The following is a 20,756-nucleotide window of genomic DNA, read 5'->3' on the forward strand; positions in this document are numbered from 1 at the left end:
TGGAATGTGGCCTAATGCCCTTAGGCACTGGCTTGTCATGGTATAAGTAGCAGAAACGAATGCAGTGGCCTATCCATTTTGAAATAGTCTGCTTTGAGATAGCCTTTCCTTGTGATCCTGCAGCATACGCCACTAGTAATTGCTCTGTTTTTCTGAAAACGTTGGTTCTGTCCAAGTAGAATCTAAGCTGTCTGTGTATGTCCAAAGAATGCAGAATTACTTCCCCCCTGTTGTGGATTTGGACAAAGTTGGCAGATGAATGGTTTGGTTAAGAGCCACACTGGACACCACTTTAGGCATAAATGTTGGATTTGTCCTCAGGGAGACCCTGTCCGGATAAAAAATGATAAAAGGTTCCACAGCCATGAGTGCCTGTAGCTCTGAAACTCGTCTTGCAGAAGTTATTGCTAGGAGCAGATCTGTTTTTCAAGATAAAAACTTTAAATCAGCAGTAGCAACTGGCTCAAAAGGAGGCAGGGTAAGTTTTACCAAGACACAGTTGAGGTCCCATGCAGGTATTGGTGATCTCCTTGGAGGCCTTACATTTTTGGCTCCTCTGAGGTACTGTTTTAATAAGGGATGAGAAAAAATTGGTGGCTCTACATTGTAATGAGCCAAAATGGTAGAGGCATGAATTTTAATAGATGAGAAAGATAGGCCTTTGTCCAGCATCTCAGTTAAGTATTGTAAAATCTGAGGAATATTTGGCACAGCTGTATCTGTTCCTTGTGCCCGATTCCAAGCACAGAATCTCTTCCATTTTCCTGCATAAGATTTTCTAGTACTTGGCCTTCTGGCTTCCAAAATGACATCCATCACAGCTTTGCTGAGAGGTGTGTTTTGTATGACTACATTATCCGCCATGCTACCAGGTTTAAAGTCCTGAGTTGGCTGTGCATGATCTGATTGTTTTGCTGGGACAGTAGATGCGGTACTTGAGGAAGGGTCCAAGCTGGGCATTGAGACAAGCTCCCTAATATTGGGTACCAGTGCTGGCGGGGCCAGTCTGGTGCAATCAGTATCATCTTTGGCTTCTCCTATCTGACCTTTAGGAGTACCTTGGGGAGGAGAGGCAGAGGGGGAAAGGCATACACTGATAGGTTTTTCCAGCTGAAAGATAGGGCATCCACTTTCCATGCTTGTCTGTGATAAATCCTTGTGCAGAATCTCTGTGGTTGGTAGTTGTGAGGGGAGGCAAATAGATCTATGTCCGGGAATCCCCATTTCCTTGTTATCATGCTGAAGACTTGTGGATCCAGCTGCCACTCATGGGGATTCATGAGGTTTCTGCTTAGTTCGTCTGCTAGAGTATGTTTCCTTCCTGGCAGGAATTGTGCCTGCAGATGTACTTGGTAAGTCAATGCTGTGTCCCACAGAGTCATGGCTAGTCTGCAAAGGGGGTAAGAATGTGTGCCCCCCTGCTTGTTTATATACCACATGACCGTGGTGTTGTCTGTCTTTATCAGTAGTTGTCCTAGTTGAAGAAGGTCCTTGAAGGCTGTCAGGGCATTTTGAACAGCTAGCATCTCTTTTTGATTGATATGGAGATGCATTTGGTTTGAGGTCCATCTTCCTGTCATGTGGGCCCCACAGGCATAATCTGATGCATCCGTTGTTAGTGTCTGACTGGCTGGGGGTAATGTGAACGGCTGTCCCTTGTTTTGGTGACAAGCCTTTGCCCACCATTGAAACTTCTGTTGCAGGCAGGGAATGAGAGTAATTATAGTTTCTAGGCTGTGGCAATGTTGAGTCCAAACACTTTTTAGGTACCACTGAAGTTTCCTCATATGCAGTCTTGCATATGGAATTAGTAGGATGCAGGATGCCATGAAACCCAAAGCCTGCAGAATTTTTCTTGCAGATAACTAGGCCTTTGTTGCTAACATTTTGAAGTAGGTAGTTAGGTTTCTGTTTGTGTGGTGTGAGATAAGCCATCTGGGCAGTTGCATTTAAGCTTGCACCCAGGAATATTATCTCTTGAGAGAGTACTAGTTTTGATTTCTTTTCGTTGACTGTGTACCCTAGGCATGTTAGAAGTTTTTTCACAAACACCAGATGCTGTAGAAGAATGGCCTTGTTCTCTGCTTGAATTAGGCAGTCGTCCAAGTAAGGATATATTTGTATTCCTCTGTCTGCAGAATGCAATTACTGGTGCCAAGCACTTTGTAAAGACCCTGGGCGCAGTAGATAAGCCAAACGGCAGTGCAGAGAATTGGTAATGCATTGAGCCATCCTTGAATCTGAGGTATCTTCTGCATATTTGTCTGATTGGGACATGCAGATATGCCTCTTTTAGGTCTAAAGTAACAAGCCAAGCGTTCTTGCCCAGCATGGGCAGTAGCTGCTGCAAAGTCAACATTTTGAATTTTGGTATATACAGGAATGCACTCAGAATCGATAGGTCCAGTATTGGCCTCCAGGCCTCGTCCTTTCTGGGTACCAAGAACAGTCGAGTAAAATCCTTGTCCCCGCTCTTGCTCTGGCACTTGTTGAATGGCCCTCATGTCCATGAGGGATGAGACTTGTTTTTGTGCCTCTGCCCATTGATTTTTTTTTTGGCAGATCTGGCCAGCCATTTGTCTTTGGCAGGGTATGGAAATGGAACTTGTAGCCTTGTGACACGATATTTAGAACCCACTTGTCCTGGGTTATAATGTGCCAATTTTGAGAAAAAAGTGCTAATTTTCCCCCTAGGGGTGCTGCCAGGATATAAGTGCTTGGTGCAGGCAGGGGGAAGTCATTGAGACTATTTCCTGTAAGGCTGTGATTTGTCTTCTCCACTTTTGGAGGTAGAAGCACCCCATTGCTTTGACCTGTATGAACCTTGAGCCTGGGATCTGCCTCTAGGGCGTCTGGGTCTACCCTTTTGAGGTCTGTCTGACACTGGAAAGGACCAATTCTTTGCTGGCCAGTGTCTACTAAACCTAGGTGGCTGTACTTGTAAGAAATCTTTGACCGTTTGCATAGATTTAGCCTTGTCCTCCATTTTCTTTAACACCTCTTCTGCCTTAACACCAGACAATGAATCATGCTGTAAAGGTGCATCCAATAATTTAACTAACATGATCAAGCAGATTTTGTTCCTTTAATCAAGCATGCCTTCTAATTACAGAACCAGTAACTGCGGCCCTGCAGGAGGCCTCTAAAGAATCAAAACCACATTGCAAAGTATGCTTTCCAACCTGTTCAGCTGCATGCAATATATCCTGCATTTCCTCGTTTTCTGCACATTCAGAATTTAATAACATTTTCTGTTTAAGCAATGCCATGATATGTTGCTGATACTTGAGCATATGAAACTGACAGTTTAAGGCCCTTATAGCCAAGGTAGCTGATGTGTAAACCTTTTTTCCCCATCTATCCAGAGCCCTAGAATCCCTATCAGAAGGGGTAGGGTTTTTTGCAGCGGAAACCTTAACACCCTTGGGACCCTGAGAAATAGTTTCTGGGTCTGCAGCAGGGTTTTTAAAAAGGAATTTATGTGAGTCAGGAACCCTGTAATATCTGTCAGGCTTAACAGGAGCTGGAGGTAAGGAGTCAGGGGTAAGGCTTGACTCCGAAAACACATCATCTACAATGTCTAACACAGGAAGGATGGCTAGTGGCTTGTGCTGAGGTAATAACAGGAAATCCCTGAGCCTCTTTTTAGACTCTGAAAAATCTTGGCTCTCCCAGTGGAAATGCTCCCTCATGGTATGTAAGTTTTCCCCAAAAGAGTAATCCTCAGGAGGAGAAGCTGAAGGTATTGATTCTTCAGCATCAGAATCCTCACGGGGGGAAAAGAATATTCCTGATCAGAAGAGGAATCATTAGAAATGGTAACCTGATCAGAAGATTCATAGTCAGTCTCTTTCCTAGGCCTCTTATCAGGAGGGGGATGGGAACCCCTTTTCAAGGTAATCAAGTCTTCGGCCATTTTGAGCATCTGTTTTTCGGGCATGGAGGCCTGTCAACGTGGCTCTTGAGGTTGCTTCTTTGCCTTTGAAGGTACTTTAGTCTTAGCCTTTGAAGTCGGTTTAATGTATAGGTGTTTGGGTCTGAATACACCCTCAGAAGCCAGTGCCCGCTCAGCGGCTCCGGACCCATCTAAAGGATTAGCGTCCGAGGCTCCAATACTTTGAGCTTCCAGCGGCATGGCCGACTCCAGGTGGGAGTAGGTAGTGGCCTGCGACTCTAAAGTAGCAGTCGTCAGGGGGTGCGAAAGTGCCTCACTGAGAACCAGCGAACCAGCGACTGGTTTAGGAGAAGCTTCGTCGTCGATTTTGAGCTTCGGCTGTCTTTCTTTTTCTTTGCGTTTTTTGTGAACTCCGGTAGTCGGATGGCTTTCCAATGACATTTCTGGATAATTAAATCTGCGTCCAAAGTAATTTAAAGCAAAATCATACCGACGCTTAGTGCGTTGGTTAAATCTAGCACAAAACTGACAACCCAGAAAATTATGATCAGGGCCTAGGCAAGGAATACAGTAAGAATCAAAGTCCTTATGAGGTATTTGCTTCCCAAAAGAAATACAATTATTAACTTTTTCTGACATCGGTTCTGGAGCAAGAAAAAAGTTTCTCCAATGGGATACTTAGCTTTATAGAAGACTTCGGATCTGAAATTCGAACTCAAAATTTTCAGGAGTCGGCCGACCAGCACTTGCAAACTGCTTCTGCTTCGGGCACCGCGCGGCAAGAAAGACTAAAGAAAATGACATCAGCTGCTTCTTTTATACCTCTGACGACCTGAAGTCAGGGAAGGGGCGATGATAGCCGATGCAGGACCCAAGACTTTGGAATTCAGGCCGACTGAGGGCAACCTGCCAGCAAGAATACCCAAATGTAATAACTGCAACAGTGAGACACGAAGATCACCACCAAATTACGTACACCACAGTTGACATCATGGGTCGTAGCAAAACTCCCCTGCCACAAAGGCAACTGTGGCTCCTTAGTGAGGTCCATAAAGGGAACTGTACAGGGGAAGACTGTGCTATATCAAGGGGCTTCAAAAGGCAATGAAGGAGGAGAATAAGTAGGGGTCTTTGGTAAAGGGCGATCACCTCCCGAGGAAGGATAGGTCCGGGGGGGGATACCTCTGGCCAAAAGCACGTGATCCACAAGACGCAACACATAGTGTTCAGAGAGGCTTCTAGTGGATTTCACAGACATGGCTGAGGGGGAGTCAGGTATATCCAAAGATGGAGAAAGCTCGGTGCCCACCTCAGAGGTCTACACTGAAAACAACGGGGCTGTAAAGGACTGAACTATAGGTGTCGGCACCAAGGACATCATCGGTGCCGAAGTAATGGTCTAAACTGACAATAAGGTCGGTACTGAAGTGGTTGTCGGCACTAAGGCTGGAATTGAAAAAATCAGTGTTGAAAACTGCATGGTCGGTGCTGAGAGGGTAGTCGATGCCAGGTAAGTTGTCGGAGCCAAAAAGACAATGGGCGTTGAAAAATCCATCGACGTCGTAACAGTCTGCATCGAGTGGACAGTTGGTGCTGGTAAATAAGTCTGAACAGAGGAGCCCCTCAGTACCAATACGATAAAGGGCATGCTAGTCGCTGCCGAAGTTACAGATGGTGCCAATGGCCTCGGTGCTGAATGTCTAGGTACTGAAAGCACTGGAGCCGAAGAAGTCAAATACAACCTGGAAAGCTTAGCTTTCTTGGTTCTCAGTTTCTGGGGGTCCCCAGCAGGGGACAAAGGAAGAGACTTGGCCTTTATATGTTCATCACTCTTTTTGTTATGGGATGTTGGAGGGGATGAAGCTTCCGACCCAGAAATAGCCTCTGAAAAGGAGATTTAAGTAGCCCCTTGAATATTAATTTATTTTTTCTCTCAATCAACGTCCTGTTAGAGAAAGTCTTACAAATCCCGCAGGGTGGGTCAACTGTTAAATGAGGCACACCCAAGCAATAGACACACAGGGAATGTGCATCTGAAGTAGGTAATTTATGGCCACAATCTAAACATCTTTTAAGTCCTGGACTACCTTTTTTATCTGTCATGTTAGAAAGAAAGAAGGAAACCCAGAAAAAATAACAAAAAAGGTACAAGAATTACCTGAAGTTAAGAAGAAAAGGGGGTTTACCAACAATGGTAAAAAAGAAATTACCTTGCGGTAAAGGGGAGGAAAGGAATTGAAAAGATTCAAGAAAGGATAGTCGCTAAATGCAATAAGGTAAGAGAAAACTAATAACTTTTCTGTGAGAAAAGACTGTTTTAGAATTTATTATGAAGAAAAAATATTGTACTTAGCTCAAGAGAAGTAGCTTCACACGACCGAATGGCAACGCGGCAAATGAAATCAGAGGTAACAGGGAGAGGGGAATTCTGGGTAAGAGTTTTAGCTCGAGAGTTTGTAGCTGACGTGAGCTTGGAAGATGGCCGGCTCTGTTCCGAGGTCAGAACCGATGCCCACACGTAAGAAATGAACGAGGATTAACAATATCAGATCCTTATTTTCGGCACAATCAGGAATCAACATCATTTTCTGTTTAAGCAATCCAATAATATGCTGCTGATACTTTAACATATGAAACTGGCAGTTTAAGGCCCTAATGGCCAAAGTTGCAGAAGTGTATACCTTCTTACCCCATCCATCCAGCGCCCTGGAGTCTCTATCAGAGGGGTAGTAGTAGCTTTAATGCCCTTGGGTCCCTGTGAAATGGTCTCAGGATCCGCAGTAAGATTTTTAAAAAGGAACTTGAGAGTCAGGGACCCTGTAATATCAGGTATGCTGGGAGCAGGAAGTAAAGAGTCAGGGTCCAAGCTAGATTCCAAAAAGGCATCATCAACAATGTCTAGTACAGGAGGTATGCCTGTGCTGGGGCAGGAGTAAAAAATCCCTAAGCCTTTTTTAGAATCAGAGAAATCCTGACTTTCCCAACGAAAATGCTCCCTGAGAGTATGTAAGGTTTCACCAAAAGAGAAATACTCTGAGGGAGGGGAGTAGGGGGAATAGAGTCCTCAGCATCAGAATCCTCATAAGTAGATAAGGGTAAATCCTGGTCATCAGAGGAAACAGAAAATTCAGAATCCTGGTCAGAAGTATCATAAGCAAACTCAGCCCTAGGTCTCTCAGAGAGTAAAGGCTGGCTTCCCCTGATTAAAGTAGCAAGGTCTTCAGCCATTCTTATCATTTGTTTTTTAGGCATAGAGGCCTGACCATGCGGTCTGGGCATCAGTTTTCTAGGCATGGTTCGAGTTTTAGGCCTTGAAGAAGAAGATGGTGTTGGTTTAATACGCAAGTCAGTAAGCCTGAATGCACCCTCAGAAGCGAAGCAGCAAAGCGGCTCCGGACCTATCCAAGGTAGAGACATCCACAGGTTCCACAGCTGAAGCATCTTGCGGCATACCGGACTCCGAATGGGTCTCAGTAGAGGCCTGCGAATCTGAAGTTGCAGGTATCATGGGCTGCGAAAGCACCACACTGAGTACCGGTGAACTGGCTTAGGAGAAGCATCGTCGGCAGCTTTGGACCTAGGCGGCCTGTGTCTGTCTTTATCTTTGCGTTTTTTCAGAATGTCGGTAGTCGGATGGCTTACCAAAGACATAATCAGGATAACTGAACCTAGCAGCAAAATATTTAGCAGCGAAAATATACAGATGACGGACAGTTCATGATTTAAATAAGGCACAAAACCGACAGCGAGGTACATCGTGGTCAGGGCCTAGGCAAGGAATACAGTACAAATGAAAATCTTTGAGGTATTTTTTTTCTACAAGTAAAGCAATTTACTTTTACTGACATAGGTTTAGAGCAAGAAAAAGTTTCCCCAATGGGGTACTTAGCTTTTAGTTGAAGACTTTGGTTCTGAAACTTGAAAACGAAAATTTCAGGAGTCGGCCGACCGGCACTTGCGAACTGCTTCTGCTTCGGGCACTGCACGGCAAGAAAGACTGAAGTAATGGAGTCGGCTGCATGTTTTACACCCCTGACGTCACGGAAGAAGGGACAGCAACCGATGCAGGACCCAAGACTTTGTTAATCAGGCCGACTGAGGGCTATTGCAAGCAGATAACCCAAATGTGATGACTACAACAGTGAAACACGAAGAACATCAACTTTTCCATTTTTTTTTTCTAGTCTCCTTGACCTTATTTTACCTGCCCGGCTCCTCAGTCCACATTAATGCCCTTATCCCCAGGACATACTCTGGTACTGAAGGGGCCAGCAGTGGATTCTAAGGGCATCCCTTGAGGTTTGGCCATCTTTGCATCCATCAAGTGTTTCTTCTTTTTAGAAGCCCTACCCAATTCACTTCCCTGACCCCCCCCCCCCAAGCTTGCTGACTATGTCAGAGGGAAACTTTCCTCTCTGGACCATGCCTCCCTGTTAGGAAGCATCACTGGCTATGCACATCCCTCCTTGCTCCTCTGTCAGTCACCCGAGCTTCTAATCAAACCCAAGTTGCCACAGTCAGGGTTTTATCCCCTCTACTCCACTTAAGCAGCCATTGCTCTTTCCTGAGGGGATCATTTTACCCGTAAACTCCATAAACTTGGCAAGACGATGGTGAAGGTGGTATGCTAAAAGAAGCAAAAAACATAAGATCTTATTTACAAGCAAAGGAGAAAAAATATATTGTGCTTTAGTGCAAATGATGTTATATTACATAAATAAAAATGCAGATGCTACATCCCTATGTTAACAAAGTCTACTCAAACAAATCTGCAAGGGTGCTCTGCTACTTACAAAAATGGCACCAATACTCTGGTACTTAAAAAAAAAAAAAAAAAAAAAAAGTACTTACAATATAGCAAACTAGGATCCAGTGGATTCCTAGCTCCATAGTAATAATATGCATCATCATAAGGAGTTCGATAATTTTCTGAAAGAACTGGTGGCGGAGGTGGAGGAACAGTGGTTAGCCTGCATTATTAAATGAAAATTACAATTACAATGCTATTCTCTTTAAAGTGCAATGTACTTTAACTTAAAAATGCATTCATTCAGCTATTCCCCTCCTCTACTTTCTTACTTTACAGCCCTACAAAATACGCTCAGTTTTCAAAATTACTCAAGTAATAAGTTACAAGCATATTTACTCAAGATTTGCTTATGCGTGCAGCAGGGACATAATACAGCAAAGAACCAGGAGCAGGGAAGCATCCTTGCACCAAAAAAAATGGATTAAAAACAAAAGCACATCATGAAACAGCTCCTACATCATGAAAAGGTTCTTAATTTCTACTTTTTTTCAGAGGTTTGACAGAGTCAGACAGATTTGATTGCATTTGTGCTGGTGTACCTTTTCTAAGTTTACATGCTTTTCTAATTGCTCAGAAAAATGTGTGACTTGATAAGTAATGTGGTATGATTTGACTGAAAAAGGAATACTTTCTTAAAGTAATTAAATATATGCAAACAGCCAACCCAAGTGGATAACTCAACTGATTAAACTACATTTCAATTCCTTCTCATGGCATACAATGAGTGCAAATTTTTCACTCATATTACTGAGACAGACTGGGATGTACACTCAGTGGAATTACTGGACTATCCCCAAGTAGATACAAAACAGGAAAACAACATGCAAAACTACTAAATAGTACAAGTTACTGTTATTTCAAGTTACAACCACAATTTGCCAGATCCATTGGCACACAGGAATAAGACCCTAACTAAGGTCCAGGCAACCAGAGTTCAGTTAGTGACTTGAATGTCTGGCAGAACTGGCCACACGCTTGCCACTTGGGCAACACCGAGCAGGAAAACTAGGTATTTTACAACTTATGAGCATGTTTCTCCAAAGTGCCTATGTGAGCATGCAGATGCATGCTGCTTGTGGCAGGCAGTAGTAGTGGAATTAAAGACAGCCACCAAGGAGGATAGTGGAGCTCTGCTAGACGTGGGGGTATGCCACTCTCTGGGACCTACAAACTGGCCTGCTCCCTACCACTCAACTCTCTCCAATGGGAACAAATAATTCAAACATGCTACCTAGGCAGGAACTAATGGCCCATTGGGCTTTTGTTTATCCTGGTGATGCGTGGCCTCATCCCAAGAAACAAAGGTGCAGGCAAAGGAATTTTCTGGCTTTTCTACAGATGGCAAAAAACATACATATCACACACAAGCTGTACTTTTTGTTTCAGCTTTTGCTGTATGTAAATCAAAGAATGTAAGGCGATCCTTTAGCAAGGACATTCTCAGGCTAGTTGTTTCTCTACAAGCACTATGCAATTACTACACAATATATACAAGTTAATGAACATTAAAAATCAGATTACAACAAAGTGTGATGAAACCATCATCACACCTAAAAACACAGACCCTGTATACACCCATAGAACAATCGCTGCCTTCTTACGTACATTCCATCCATGGGGTCATAATCAGTCAGGGAACCAATGTGGTAATGAATAAAGTAACAGTCCTTTTAAAGATCTTCTGTCAACAAAAATGTATCATTTCAAGTCACAGACAGAAGTCCACAAAGTGGGAACCTAGTAAACATGAGGGAGTCAGTCACACAACTGTCTGTGGGTCCAAAACCATATGAATGAAGCTCATTACCAGCACAAATGAAAGGAATGTGATGGCTGAATTTAAAAGAGGAGGAAGTGAAAGAAGGCTTTGTAGTAAAGAGGGGCAGTGCCCTGACTGCAAGACAGATGAGCCAAGTCTGATTAGCAGCTCAGTACTGGAAGAATTGGGTTGGGAATAGGAAGATCGTGGCTTTTTACCAATGCAACTGGCTGAAAAGAAGGGAAATGGTCACTCCTCATCTGCTGGCTATGCTGCTTCAATGATGAGTAGAGGCTTGTTCCAGTCCACTAGGCCACACTTGTGGGAGGTACGAGAGTATGGCTACCCAAGCCAAGTGCAGAATAGCTCTTTCAGGGGTGCATATGAAAGGCGTGTGCTTCGGCCTGGGGAGCACTGGTAGACCCCATGGCAATTTAAGTGCTTGTGTCACCATAATGAGTAGAGTTGGGGACTAATAAAAAAAACTAAATAAATAAAACACATTATAAACTGCCTCACTGACATTTGTGCCAGAGACTGTTCTTGGCCAAAAGGGAAGTAAATTGGTTCCAGTGGATCTCAACCCACAGGGAAATTAATGCAATACTGAAGCTCTTATCCCAGTAGGGAAAGGGGTGTGTGTGTGTGTGTGTGTATATATATATATATATATATATATATATATATACACATATATATATATATATATATACATATATATATATATATATATATATATATATATATACATACATATATACACACACACACAAGCAAACATAATATACTGATACAAACATATAAACACACAAACACACAAAGCATTATGCATGCATCTGTATAGAAACATACATATAAGCACCTTCATCCTAACCTTGGCCCCTCAAAAGGGGAAAAATAAAAATACATACATAGTACAAAGTGTAAATATTAAAAAAGGAGTCATTTCAGATTACATCAACCAAAAAATGTACATTGATTACAACATTCTAATATCCCCACAGATTATAATGGAACATTTTAAGTACATTTTTTTTTTTTAATTTACAAAGTGTATGGGTGCTCTACTGCCTGTAATCAACTGGCCCATTTGTTTTCTCACAAATCAAGAATCAGTTAAGAATCATCATTCTGGCAGCAGTTAAGACAGACACCTTATGTTACCTAATCCTCTTACTGGTGATGACTGGACTCTACATCATTGATGAGGAACTGCCTATACCTAGGCTACACTTCACAGATAACAAATTGCCTAGCCCTGATACAAAGGAAAATCACTCCATGATACATCCACAAAAGCTGCTCACAGGCTTGGATGTCCCCTGTCTAGCCTAAGCTACTTCCCTGAAGCTCCAGGTTACCACAGAAGGAAGATGCATCAAAAACCTCCCTTCTCTGTCTCATCAGAGTCCTTTGCTGTTAATCAATTTTGGATCACCTGGGTTGCAGTCACCATCTTATTCTGTGTACCACAGAGCTAGCCCTTAAACATTTTCACACAGACTGGAAAAAAAATTTTTCAAATGCTGAATGTGAAACAATTTAAACTACAATGGCAAAATTACAATATACAAAGTATAAACAAAAAACAGAACAAAACTTTCAAAAGTAAATGGCACAACACCACAAACAACAAAACCCCATAAAATAAAGTACTATAACAAATGGAGGTTGGTGTAATGGTTAAGTTGCTTAATTTACAGTCACAAGGTACAGGGTTTTATTCTCACCTTTGAAACGGAAATTGCCTAGTCTTAAAATGGCCCACAGGGGCAGCTAGCATACTACTTGCCTATGAACCACATCAATTATATGGGAAAAATTAGTAATTACTAAATCTACAAAAACTTAAAATACACACTAACATACAAAAAACTGTCACTTAAACATAAGTCATACGAGTAATATCAATTGAAATATAACAAAACAATAAAAGTACTGAAAAAAAATCAATCTGCTGTACATCCTCAGTAAACAGTTGCCTAAAAGGAATTAAGACCTCATCATCCAGTCAGTCAACTGAAGTTGAGTGATGTTGGGGGGTGCATCACCCCTCTTCTTGTGCGAGTAGATCCAGTCTTTGAGGAAGCTTGTGGTAACTGCCCCTATCCATTTCCAAGAGAAGAGAGAACCTCAGTTGCCTGGGCCAGAAATTAATCACCTCAATGATCATAGGGGATTCCTTCTGAATCTTCAACACTACTCTGGATATTAGTGGAAAGAGATGAAAAGCATACAGAACATTCCTGCCCAAGGAAAGGGAAAAGCATCCGTCTTTCAGGCTTTCTTGCATGGAGTCCTGGAATAGAATCTTGCCAGCTGATTGTTCAGAGACGAGGCAAAGAGTTCTGCTTCAGGAACTTCCCACAGATGGATCAAAAATTGGGAGAACCCTTATATAGTTTACATTCGAGAGGGTCTGCCACATAATTTTGTTCCGGTGGAATGTAGGATGACTGTAGAGCAAGACTGTGCTGTGAAGCTATATCCATAGCTAACATAATTAGTCAGCTAAAGGGGGTGGCAACCTCGTCACCCCCCCCCCCCGTTTGTTGATGAAAAATCAAATGAAAAATCAAGGGTGTTGATGTTGAGATCAAAGTGATTTCAGACACCACTGCATCTTTCTCAAGATATCATGAGACCCAAACTCCTGATGTATTCCCTTGCAGTGACAGATGTCTGAGTTGCAACATCTTAGAAATATATATATATATATATATATATTTTTTTTTTTTTTTTTTGGTTCATAGGTTGGTACTAGGCTATCAGCCCTAGGGCCTATACAAGCCTAGCCATAACAATTCCCTGGCTATTTCTTCCCACATTATTTACTTTCCTGGACCCCTGTCTTCCCTGTGGAAGAAAAACTTTGAACTGAGGTGTCTAGCTGATACCACATGAACACAATCCTGCGTGAAATAGTCAAAAAAAGACTTCAGAATGTTCTGTTGAAACCCCAGGTTGAGTAAGAGATCTCTCACCCAAGTGAGAGATCCCTGACGCTTTGAAAAAGACACTGCAAAGATAAGCAAGCTGTTTAAATATTGAAAAATGTGGATACCCTGTAGCCTGCAATGAGCTATAACAAGAACTAAGCATCTTGTGAGTAGTCTTGGTGCAGCAGATACTCCACAGTTTAAGGCAAAGAACTGATAATCTTAAGGTTTTCTGTATCTGGATCACATTAACACCTCAAGTCTGGATGAATATGGACTTGATAAGTATCACTTACATCTAGTGCTATCAGGAAACTTGAGTGAGAAAGGAGAATTAATGGGTTGTGACATGACAGAATTTTTAATTTGTGCACTATCAAACAGGTTTAAGAAAGAAAGATTCAGAACTCATTTTGAAGCATTTTCTTTCTTTGGCACTAAATCACCACTCTGGGAATGCAAGTGATGGACGGGAAAATAAGACTCTGGTCTGGAAATGGTAGATAAGGAATTACCCCCCGAAAAGGAGGAATATCCTCCCCTGCCATCTGTAACTTCAATGGATAATCTTTAGAGCCCATTTGTCTGAAACTATCTCTTGCCAAAAAGAAAAGTGGAGATTCACACTTTTCTGCAAGGGAAAAGGGACTGTTGGTTGGGATAGTGTGGGAGGGTGTGTCCCTTAAACAATCATTCTGACCTGGTAGATTGTCCTTGGCTTTAGGTTCATAGGTAAATACTAAGCTACCAGTCTGCAGACCATTACAAACCTGGCCAGTAAACAGACGTCAGAATCACACCCTTACCTTGTATTTGTGAGGTAAAGGCTTTGTCCATTATGCCACCCACCCTTGTGGTGGGTCCTTAATTATTTTTGGAACATCCTTGCCATTTCTTCTCAAACGCTGGTTTACCTGCATTTTGTTGAGACTGTTTATTTTGTTTTTTGGTCAAAACTGGATTAGGGGTGTGACAATAGGAGGCACTGCTAGCCATGCTAGCAGAATTTGGGCAGTGGATTTATAATTTATGCCAGCACAGCTAGCTGGAATTTGTAAAGAATTATATGTCACCTGTGTATCATCAAACTGATGGGCACAGAAGCTTGTGTTTAAAAATGTATTGGCAAAGTTGCTTGTGTTAAAATGTATCAACAGTGTTTCCTGCTAGACAGAAAATAAATTTACATGCATTACTGCAACTGTTTAAATGTATACATTGTAACAGCATATACTGGGAGAAAAGAGGTTTAATACACCCGACTGAAAAAATATTCTTGAAAATAAATTACTTTATTGGTTAAGCCATAAGGATGTTATTCCACCATTTTGAATAGAGCCAGAGAAGCAATGTCTGTGCTATAGAATAGGTTGGAGCTCCTGTAGGAATAGTAGAATGGTCTTATTGTTTTTATGGCTTCTAGATGCTTTAATAAAACTTATTAAAGGTCTAGTGTGTGTACTGTAGCACATAAGTGCTAAACCCTGGCAGCTTCTAGTGATGGGGGACAGAGCAAGAAACACAGTCAGAAGACCAGATGTATGTGATGTCATTCTGTCAGCCAGAAATAATATTTAGATATTAGTAGAGATTGCTCTGAGTATTCTGTATTCTGTCTTCGAACTGACAACAAGGACCACTCGCCCATCTTGCCACTAGATCAGTTAGGAAAATATAGTGAGAACAGTTAAGTACTGTTTTTTCTGTAACTGTGTGACTCTTTGCAGGTGTGTTATTTTTAATATTTCCTGTGACATATTCTGTTTTTTACTGTATATATTTTAGTATTTTCTTTTTCTTTTATTATTTATTAAATATATTTTAACTTTTCACTGTGGCTGGTCCTTTTTAGGGAATATTTAAGCTTTGAGAGTATTTGCATATTTATTTTGTTATAACTCTGGCCAATCCTGAAATCCTTGCTGTTTGGTCAACATTACCATTTTCTATTAATATTAACTTCACTCAGTATAACTGGATACCTTTTAAGAGCCTTACAGTAACTGACTGGCAGCAGTGAAACTATTTTATACTCTGGACAGAAGGTGGCATAGCTATTAAATCTGTGCCAGCCTTTCCCACGTGTGTGTGTGTGTGTGTGTGTGTGTGTGTGTGTGTGTGTGTGTGTGTGTGTGTGTGTGTGTGTGTGTGTGTGTGTGTGCAAATTAAATCTCAAACAGTATGTACGTTAGCTACTTGGGGCAGGGTTACAAAGCACTGGTTTTACAGAGAAGTTGCTTGAGGACTTGGCTTGGACACTTGCCTGAGGACCTAACCCTACTGCTAGCTGACAAAGAACCAGATGGCCAAGATGTGCGAAGCCAAAGGACTGGTGTATGCCAACCTGACTAGAGAGAAAATTATTTCAATCTTAGTTAAAGCTCAGACTAGCATATGGGGGATAATCAGTTTGGTGACGGGAATTTGCAGCCCTCAGAAACAAGACAGTTCAACTTTTCCTCAGAGGACATAAAATTCTGTCTGGAGTTAAGGAGATGAACTGGAGGCCAAACATTGGGAATTAGAATCAGCAGAGAGAGTGCAGCATTTGGAGGCTGAAGAAAATGAGAATGAGAAGCAGCATCAACATGAGAGGGAGATGCTGACTCTTTACCAGGGTCATGGAGGTAATAGGGAAGGGAATAACTGAACCCCGGAAGCAAAAAAGGGTCAGTAAATTTATTTCACAATTTATAGAGGGTGATACTTTTGATAGTTTTATTCACATATTTGAAAAGGTATATTAACAGTATAATGCTGACCAAGGGCTCAGAGTACACTTCCTGATCCCCTTATTCTATTGGTGAAGCCTGTAATTGCGGTTTCTAAATTGTCTACACGTCAAGAAATGTTTACTTGAATGCTTTAAGTTAACACTTGAAGCTTACAGAAAAGAGTTTTGTCAGCAAAGATGCAAGGCATCTGAAAGTGTGTGCGATTATATTGCCGAGTTAAGCACTTATTTTCATAAGTGGGTGTCAGGTCACCACATCTGAAGGGCTGGCAGACCTTTTGGTGAGGGAACAAGCTCTTAACACTTTGCCTGAGGACAAAAGAGTTTGGTTGGCAGACCAAGAGTGCAACTCTGCAGATGAGCTGGGAAAAAAAGGGGGATCGCTACTTAACAAGCAGGGCATCACTGCACAAGAAAGGGATACCCAGTGCTGCACATGGATACAAGCAAGCCCATCAAAGTCCACCAGTAACAGAGGAAGCCACTAGTTCAGGATCAAGGGTTAAATGTTTTAAATGCAACCAGTGGGGTCATGTAACATACAGAAGTTCAAGGAGCCAAGGTGGGGAAGAAAAGGAGGGGGAGCCATCAAGTGAGAATAACAGTATGCCAGTGATAAGTTGTCTGGAAACAACAGGGTACCAAACTATCACAAGAGGTTATATCCTATTTTAGTGGATGTAAAACAGAGAGACAGACAGAGCCTCTGACATAACCATTGTGAAGCCTGCAGTGGTTTAAGAGGAGCAGTATTTGCTTAGGCAGTCCACTCCAGTCACAGCTTTAGGAGAGACCCCATTCCAAATCCTTTTGGCTAGGGTTCACCTTGACTGAGAGGGTGAAAAGGGAAGTAAGGAAGTAGGGGTGTTTGAAGATATCCCTGCAGATGTCCTGATAGGGAATGATTTTGATAATGCAGTATTTTGTGTGCATGCACTTGCATGCAGTCAGGATTGGAGACAGGCATGTGGGTCTGGTAGCCTGGAGGAGACCCAGACAGACACCACACCTGAAACCAGGGCTGGTGGTGTGGCTATTTCAGGGAAGGAGCTACCCTGTAGTGGTGAGCCTGAAGGTGAGCTACAGCTGCTGATAGGTACTGATGTTCCCTTTGACAGAGTGACTGTGCAAGGGCAAATGTGAGTGCTAGTACCCAGGCTGACAGTGGGGCACTGCTGTCAGAGGATACCAGACTTTCTGTGGAAGGGGAGCTGGAAAAAGTCACAAAAGTAAAGCTGAGACAGGCTCAGCTCTCAGACCCTACACTAAGAGGCTTGAGGGAGGTAGCTAAGGAGGCACCTGATTCTCAAGGAAAAGGGGAGTCTGTATACTGGAATAAAAGGTTACTATATAGAGAGTGGATCCCTGAGAGAAGGCTAGAGGGTGAGGTAATACAGCAGTTGGTAGTGCCTAGAGCCTACAGACTGACACTTATAGCCATAGCCCATGATATTCCTTCTGCAGGTCATATGGACAAAGTGTACCAAGAGATATATTATGCAGAACTTTTATTGGCCTGGGATTACAAGTGATGCAACAGGATACTGCAGGACCTGTGACAAAGTACCAAAAAGTAGGCAAGGCAGGAGACAAGGTCAAACCCCCTTTGATGCCTTTGCCTGTGATTGAGGAGCCATTTCAAAGGGTAGCTATGGATAGTGTGGGGCCTCTGAGTACCACAAGCTCCACAGGGAAGTAGTATATCCTAGTAGTAGTAGATTATGCTACTACATACCCAGAGACAGTGTCTCTGTCCTCCATTAAGACAGAGCTGGTGGCAAATGCTTTGCCAGAGATTTTCAGCAGGGTAAGTTTCTCAAGAGAAATACTGACAGAGGTGCCAATTTCATGTCAGACCTGCTGGCTAGTCTGTGGAAGCACTGTGGGGTGAGGCACCTAAAGACCACCCTCTACCATCCCCAGGCTAATGGTCTTGTGGAGAGGTTAAACTCTGCACTAAAGACCATGCTACGGGTATTTGCAGACCAGTTTGAGAGAGACTGTGACAAATATTTGTCCATACGCTGTTTACTTACAAAGAGGTACCCCAGGAATACACACGTTTTTCACCCTTCCAGTTGCTGTATGGGCATACAGTAAGGGGACCTTCAGATATGATTCATGATGAGTGGGAGAGTGAGTGTGAATCCCATAAGCAGTCGGTTGTCGCATATGTCCCAAACTTCAGGACAAGGCTCAGGGAGCTCATGGGCTTGGCCCAGGAGAACCTAGCAGTAGCCCAACAGAAAAAAACAGGAATGCTCGACCCAGAGAGTATGCTGTGGGGTAGCAGTGAAGAAACTCATTCCTGTCAAACACAATAAGCTGGAAGCAACTTGGGAAGGACCCTTCAAACTGGTAAGGACGGTCAGTGATGCTAACTCTTGGCAGAACTGCTAGGCAAGAAGCAGAAACAGAAAATGCATCATGTTAAAAAGATGAAACCTTAACATGATACGGAGACCCAGGTGTTAAGTATTTGCAGCAGGAGGAATCTGAGGGGGGATTTACGGCTACAGCAAGCCAGCAAAATGCCAAGTTACTATGGTAGAACCTAGGGTTGCAGGCATATGATACGACAGTGCAGCACCATAGCAGGATTATCAATGCCAATGCAGATAGGATCTCAAGACAGGGTATGGAGTAATGCATTCCCGGATAGGCTCATTCCTCTCAAAAAATGTTTCTCAAGGGTACTTGAAAAAAGTACAGTTTTGTACCTACCATAAATGTAGATGTTCGAGTGTATACACTGCTGCAGTCATTACACTTGGGTTATCCTGCCGTCAGGCGGTCTCTCAGTCAGCCCGAGTTCCAAAGTCTTGGTCCGGTACCGGTTGCTGTCGCTTCTTCCCTGACGTCAGTGCGCCGGGGGTATATAAGGTGCAGCCGATGCCATTTTCTTCAGTTTTTCTTGCCCCAGATGTCAGGTGCACCCAAAAAGGTAGGCAATGTAAGTTGCTAATAAAACATACATAAGAAAAGCAATCAAAAACTTTCAGTTACCAGCAAATACTCCCCAAAGGGTAGAAGGGTTAGGTAAGTACCAGCAAGTAAGAGGGGAAGGAGGGAGGGTAACCTAGACTGCAGCAGTTTATACACTCTAACATCTACATTTATGGAAGGTACAAACTGTACTATGTTCATCGTGTTACACTGCTGCAGTCATTACACTTGGGTAGAATCCCAAAGCTGAGGTAGGGTGGCTGGTTCTATAAAGCATTAGGGGTGGCTATAAGGCTCTGCAGCACTGCAGTGGCAAAGCCAGCTCTGGATTTAGAATAAAGAGGCAGATGGTAATGCTTAGTGAAGGTATGTACAGAACTTCAAGTTGCTGCTTCCAAAATGTCCTTGGTAGGTGGAATGAGACGTAATGCTGTTAGGTACAGTTTTCTCATGGTGTGTATAGCAGAAACGTATACAGTGCCCTATCCATTTTGAAATGGCTTTTTCCTGTGTTCCTGCAGCATATGCTACAAACAACTGCTCAGTTTTCCTGAAAGCTTTTGTTTTGTCCAAGTAGAAGCGTAACTGCCTGTGTATGTCCAAGGAATGCAGTAGTCTCTCCCCTTTATTCTGTGGATTTGGATAAAAAGTTGGCAAGTGAATAGTTTGGTTTAGAGCCACATTTGATACCACCTTTGGTGTAAAAGTAGGGTTTGTTCTTAAAGACACCCTGTCTTGGTGGAAAATGATGAAAGGTTTCACTGCCATTAGTGCCTGTAATTCTGAAACTCTTTGTGCTGAGGTTATTGCCAGGAGCAGAGCAGTTTTCCAAGAGATATGTTTTAAGTCTGCCGAGTTAGCTGGCTCAAAGGAGGTAAAGTTAATTTTTCCAAGATGAAGTTGAGGTCCCAAGTTGGAGTTGGTGCTCTACGGGGCGGTCTTATGTTTTTAGCTCCTCTGAGCTACTGTTTTAGCAAAGGATTAGAACAAATTGGTCGGTCTGTGTTGTAATGAGCAGAGATGGCAGAGGCATGGATCTTAATGGATGAAAAGGAGAGGCCTTTGTCCAGCATCTCAGTTAAGTATTGTAATATCTGAGGAATATTTGGGACAAGAGGGTCAAGGCTGTGAGCCTGGTTCCAGGCACAGAATCTCTTCCATTTACCCGAATAGGCTTTCCTGGTGCTAGGCCTCCTGGCCTCCAGAATGACATCCATAACAGCTTTGGAAAGAGGCATTGCTTGCTTGACTAAGGAATCTGCCATGCAGCCAGGTTTAAAGTCTTGAGCTGGCCGAGAAGTATCTGACTGTTTTGCTGAGTCAGAAGTTGTGGGATTTGAGGCAAAATCCATGGTGGACCTTGTGCTAAGTTCTTTAAGACTGGGTACCAGTGCTGGCATGGCCAGTCTGGGGCAATCAAGATCATCTTTGGCTTTTCTTGTCTGGCTTTTATGAGTACCTTTGAAAGGAGAGGTAGTGGTGGGAAAGCGTATACTTGTAGGTTTTTCCAGCTGAATGAGAGGGCATCCGCTTTCCATGCTTGTGGGTGGTAAGTCCTTGTGCAGAATTTCTGTAGCTGGCAATTCATTGGGGATGTAAACAGATCTATGTCCGGGCTCCACCATTTTTGTGTTATCATCCTGAACATTTGTGGATGTAATTTCCACTCGTGC

At 42.8% G+C, this 20,756-nt stretch overlaps 1 protein-coding gene across 1 annotated transcript in view; it reads right to left on the reverse strand.

Moving 5' to 3' along the window:
* Positions 1-20,756, reverse strand: part of CSPP1 (centrosome and spindle pole associated protein 1) — a 2,775,649-nt gene that overhangs the window by 1,736,868 nt on the left and 1,018,025 nt on the right. The window contains exon 9 of the mRNA XM_044066267.1: positions 8,747-8,865. Coding sequence (XP_043922202.1) covers positions 8,747-8,865 — 119 coding nt within the window. The remainder of the gene's footprint in view (positions 1-8,746; positions 8,866-20,756) is intronic.

This window comes from Protopterus annectens, chromosome 3.part1 (genome assembly GCF_019279795.1).
Source record: "Protopterus annectens isolate FY-2018-M chromosome 3.part1, PAN1.0, whole genome shotgun sequence".
In the NCBI taxonomy this organism is placed as follows: Eukaryota; Metazoa; Chordata; order Ceratodontiformes; family Protopteridae; genus Protopterus; species Protopterus annectens.